At 38.1% G+C, this 3845-nt stretch overlaps 1 protein-coding gene across 1 annotated transcript; it reads right to left on the reverse strand.

The window, feature by feature from the left end:
* Positions 1–1196: 1196 nt before the first annotated feature.
* On the reverse strand, positions 1197–2065 carry LOC108381009 (putative nuclease HARBI1; the record flags this gene model as incomplete). The annotated part of the gene is made up of 3 exons (XM_017637413.1): positions 1747–2065; positions 1359–1678; positions 1197–1300 (listed from the first exon to the last, which is right to left on the reverse strand). Coding segments are annotated over exons 1-3 (543 nt in total), but the record flags the coding sequence as incomplete, so codon positions are not given.
* Positions 2066–3845: the final 1780 nt, after the last annotated feature.

A 3845-nucleotide genomic window follows, 5' to 3' on the forward strand; every position in this document is an offset into this window, starting at 1 on the left:
AACACCCGATTCTGTTCTTGCTTTTTATAAACGATATTTTTATAGACATAAATTTTCAAACATTTTAGGGCCTTATTCTGTATCACGAACGATAGGCAAAACGAACGATTCGTCTGCAGACGACAACCTCTCTGATTGAGATTTTAAACTCTATCGGTCGTCTTCGTCTTGCTTTTCATACATTACGTTGCAATGGTCTCGGTTGCGTTTAAACCGGCTAAAATGATATGATCGTGATACAGAATAAGGCTGTTAATGTACGCAGATGATTTGAAACTTAATAAATCGTACGTATCAATTAAAGGCCTGCAAATGTTGAACTATAAAACATAGCGACATGTGTCACATCATGCAAGTGTCAGTTCATATTATGTCGCTCATACATGTTTCACAATAAGATTTGAAGACACTGTCGAATAATTGAAATCAAATCACGCATCAAATCTATGCATGTCAACACAAGCAACATATGCGACATAGGCAGCATTATTAATTACANCCTGTAACCGTCATGGGTCCTACGTGATCGATGTGGTATGTTCCGATTGGATGGTCTTCCTTATCAATAGGTGATAAGAAGCCTTCCTTCTTGCCGCTTTTAGCGTTTATTACTAAACACTCTATGCAATTCTTAACAATTTTCCCTGCTTTTGATTCTAACTCTGGGACATAGTACTCTTTCTCTACACAGTATGTCAGTATGTCAGTAGAACAAATTTACATAAATATGTATAAGCACACTATTTAGTTTGCTCGATTTGTAAACAAAGCTTCTCAGCGGTGAAAAATATACTATTGTGAACAACCTAAACGAGCGAAATTCACAATAGCGCTATTCTTCATCGAATGAGCGCCATAATACCAAATGAAAATTCGTTCGCTCAGCACTTTCGACCACAGTCGAAAATCGAATGCAACTCATAATAGGGGCCTATATTTGAGATGGAATGACATGGCATAATTTGAAATTTTTGAAAGACATTTTTACAGAAAATGTTGAATTTAGCAGTTCTTTAGTATCAATCAAAGAAAAGCATTTGCCACAAGCAGACTTAAAGAGCATGGCTAACTGGTGCTATGTAAATCGTATGCCTCTAAATCTGGAAAATATATAAACAAAGCGTGTTTCAATGTTAAATTCTACATATATGTAGTAAGCTACACTTGACTTAATGTTGTTATTAAAATAAACGCACTATCATTGAATTAGGGCTGTAAAATCCCTTCCTATTGAAAAACATGTGCTCATCTGAAGTAGGCTTCTGTAGTCCAAAGTGCGTTCCGTCAACACATCCGACAACTGTGAAAAAAATACGTTCAATAATCCATAAAACAGTTGTAGCTGTAATTTTTCATACCGCCAGGAATTTTGTATTTGCTCAAGAATGTATCAATGCATTCTTCCGAGTTTTCCGGGACAAATTTTATGAATTTCGGACAAAGCTTATTTTCCACTTCTTGAAGAACATATTTTATCGTCTTGCTCATTGTACTCTGAGCCATTCCTATTAGGTAATCCTGACCGATTACGTGCTGAAAACTTCCACTTCCCAAAAGCGATAACGTAGCAGCTAATTGCAAGACGGAGGGTACTGATGTGGACATATGCCCCTCAAACTCAAGCTCCGAAAGCACGTACTCGAACGCAGGTTTTGACAGTCGGAAACGTTTTTTGAATCTGCAAATAAAGAACTTTAACGTATGAAACAAATACCTACTAGAAAGGTTAGAATCATTAAAACTTACGCTGCTGCTGGTAAACTTAAGGGATTGCTTTTGTCACGTAATCCTCTCCGTATCTGCACTTGACTGACGTCATTATCAGAATCAGACGAGCTCGAATAAAAAAATACTGAAATATTCATTTTATAATAACTGATATGTATATATTTTATTTCTTGTTTACGTTTGAGAAATGGTTAAAGATGATACATTTACTAATTGGCAACCGATTAATAATCGAAGAAATTTCGCTAGCTTGCGAATCGAGTGCCATGATTTGCCTATTCGATTCGAATCGAAATTTTACTCTACTCGACCGGTTACTCGTTCACGAGAGCCGTGATTCGGCCCCAGGGTTGCCTTGTGCTCTTTTTTCACAAAAAACTTTAGAAACCCGTAGTAGAAAGCGTAGCAATTTCTTAAGAACTGCGTAGCTGCCTCAAGAAAATTTTACACAAGAAAATTTCTTAGCCATTTCTTGTACGTCATTTTATATGGAGTTTTTGCTTTTCTTGAGAGCTGCATACAGGCATATATAAGGAAACTCCTCCGAGAGATGCATTCAACATACCTGCACATTGGCGATACCTGTCTTAAAAATTGTGCAACTATCAATTATGAAAGAAAGTATTACGTTTACCTGCACTGGCCCTACAATTACCTAATTTTACAATCTTTTATTTATTTTGCTCATCTCGCAGAACAACGAAAATGCTATCAATTAATGTAGTGATATAGATGCTTTGATACACACGGTAACAATTTCGCTTGCAGTAATTTCTACGTGGTAAGTTTTCCTACATTATTTGGTTCCATAGGGATTCGGATACCTTCCTCATTGAAGTAGTAAAGAAAATTCGCTTAAGTGCTTTTTTCGGTTAAGTGCACAAGTCTTTCGTGCAAAGAAGGATGGGCAGTTAAGCAAAATATACTGTAAATCAGTGGTGCACAGCATTGGCAGAGCTCCCAACACAAGCGCAATTTCTTTGTATCTGTATGTGTGCACGGTGGAGAGAATACAGAGGTGGCGCCGATGACGATACCGCTACTCGGCTCTCAGTGATTTTGACAGAATCAGCTGTTTTTGGTGACGTTATAGTAGAGAAGACAGCAGTAGTGATGTGCTGAGTCAATACTTTTAAGTACCCAATACTCTCGATACTCGGTACCGAAACATTTAGGTTTCGAATAAAAGCGCACATAGGCCAAAAATATGGAAAAAACGCCTAACAAAATCCGAATGTAAGAGCCAATAGAGCTTTTTTACTGATTCATATGAAAGATGTATATATGTCGGTTCGATGCCACAATACAGAGAAACCCTTACTTGTTTGAAGCATTTTTGTTCCAGCTGAATCGGACGATATCATTTTTGTAGGCCTGGGATAGATTCTGTAACCAGTTAACGACAATTTTCGAATCGGTATCGTTTTTGTCGACGTTTGATATCAAATATTTCTAAGTCAACAAGTGCGATATCGATCCGAAACTTGTCGCTAACTGGCTACAGAATCTCTCCCCTGAAAGGCTTCTTCATCCGTCAAAGTATTTTTCTTGAACCTTGGATCTACTAAGGTTAAAACTGATAAAATAATATTTTTCTGTGGCGATAAGTTCAAGTGTTTTAGCCGATATCATATAAATTAGTAATGAAAGTCTTTTCTAAACCTGAAATGCATATAATGGCGAGGGTTTAATGTAAATAATCGGTATCGGATACCGAAATCTTTTTTAAGTATTGGGGACAATTCAGCACATCACTAGTCGCCCTCATTCTCGCCGCTCTCAGTTGTCAACTCTACGATGACGTCACGCTAAAATTACTCTCACGAATTCTGCTGCAATCGGCGCAATCTTGTATTCTATCATTCTTGGTATGTGTGTACTCAGCAAAAACAGCTCGCGCATGTGATGCTTACAGCATGAAGTACAAACGCAAACTGAGCGGCTGCTACGGCGCATAAGTTCGGTAGCTGCGCACACACGACTTGTATGTGAAAGCCGAGTAGCTGCCGGAGACACCCGTGTGCACCACTGATCAGTGATCGGACTTCTACCACATTGTGGTAGATCTGCCACTTTTCTGAGCATCTACCACACAAGGTCTGAAATCTACCACATAT

This window comes from Rhagoletis zephyria, unplaced genomic scaffold (genome assembly GCF_001687245.7).
Source record: "Rhagoletis zephyria isolate East Lansing unplaced genomic scaffold, Rhagoletis_zephyria_1.1 Rzeph_scaffold_21094, whole genome shotgun sequence".
Lineage (NCBI taxonomy): Eukaryota > Metazoa > Arthropoda > Insecta > Diptera > Tephritidae > Rhagoletis > Rhagoletis zephyria.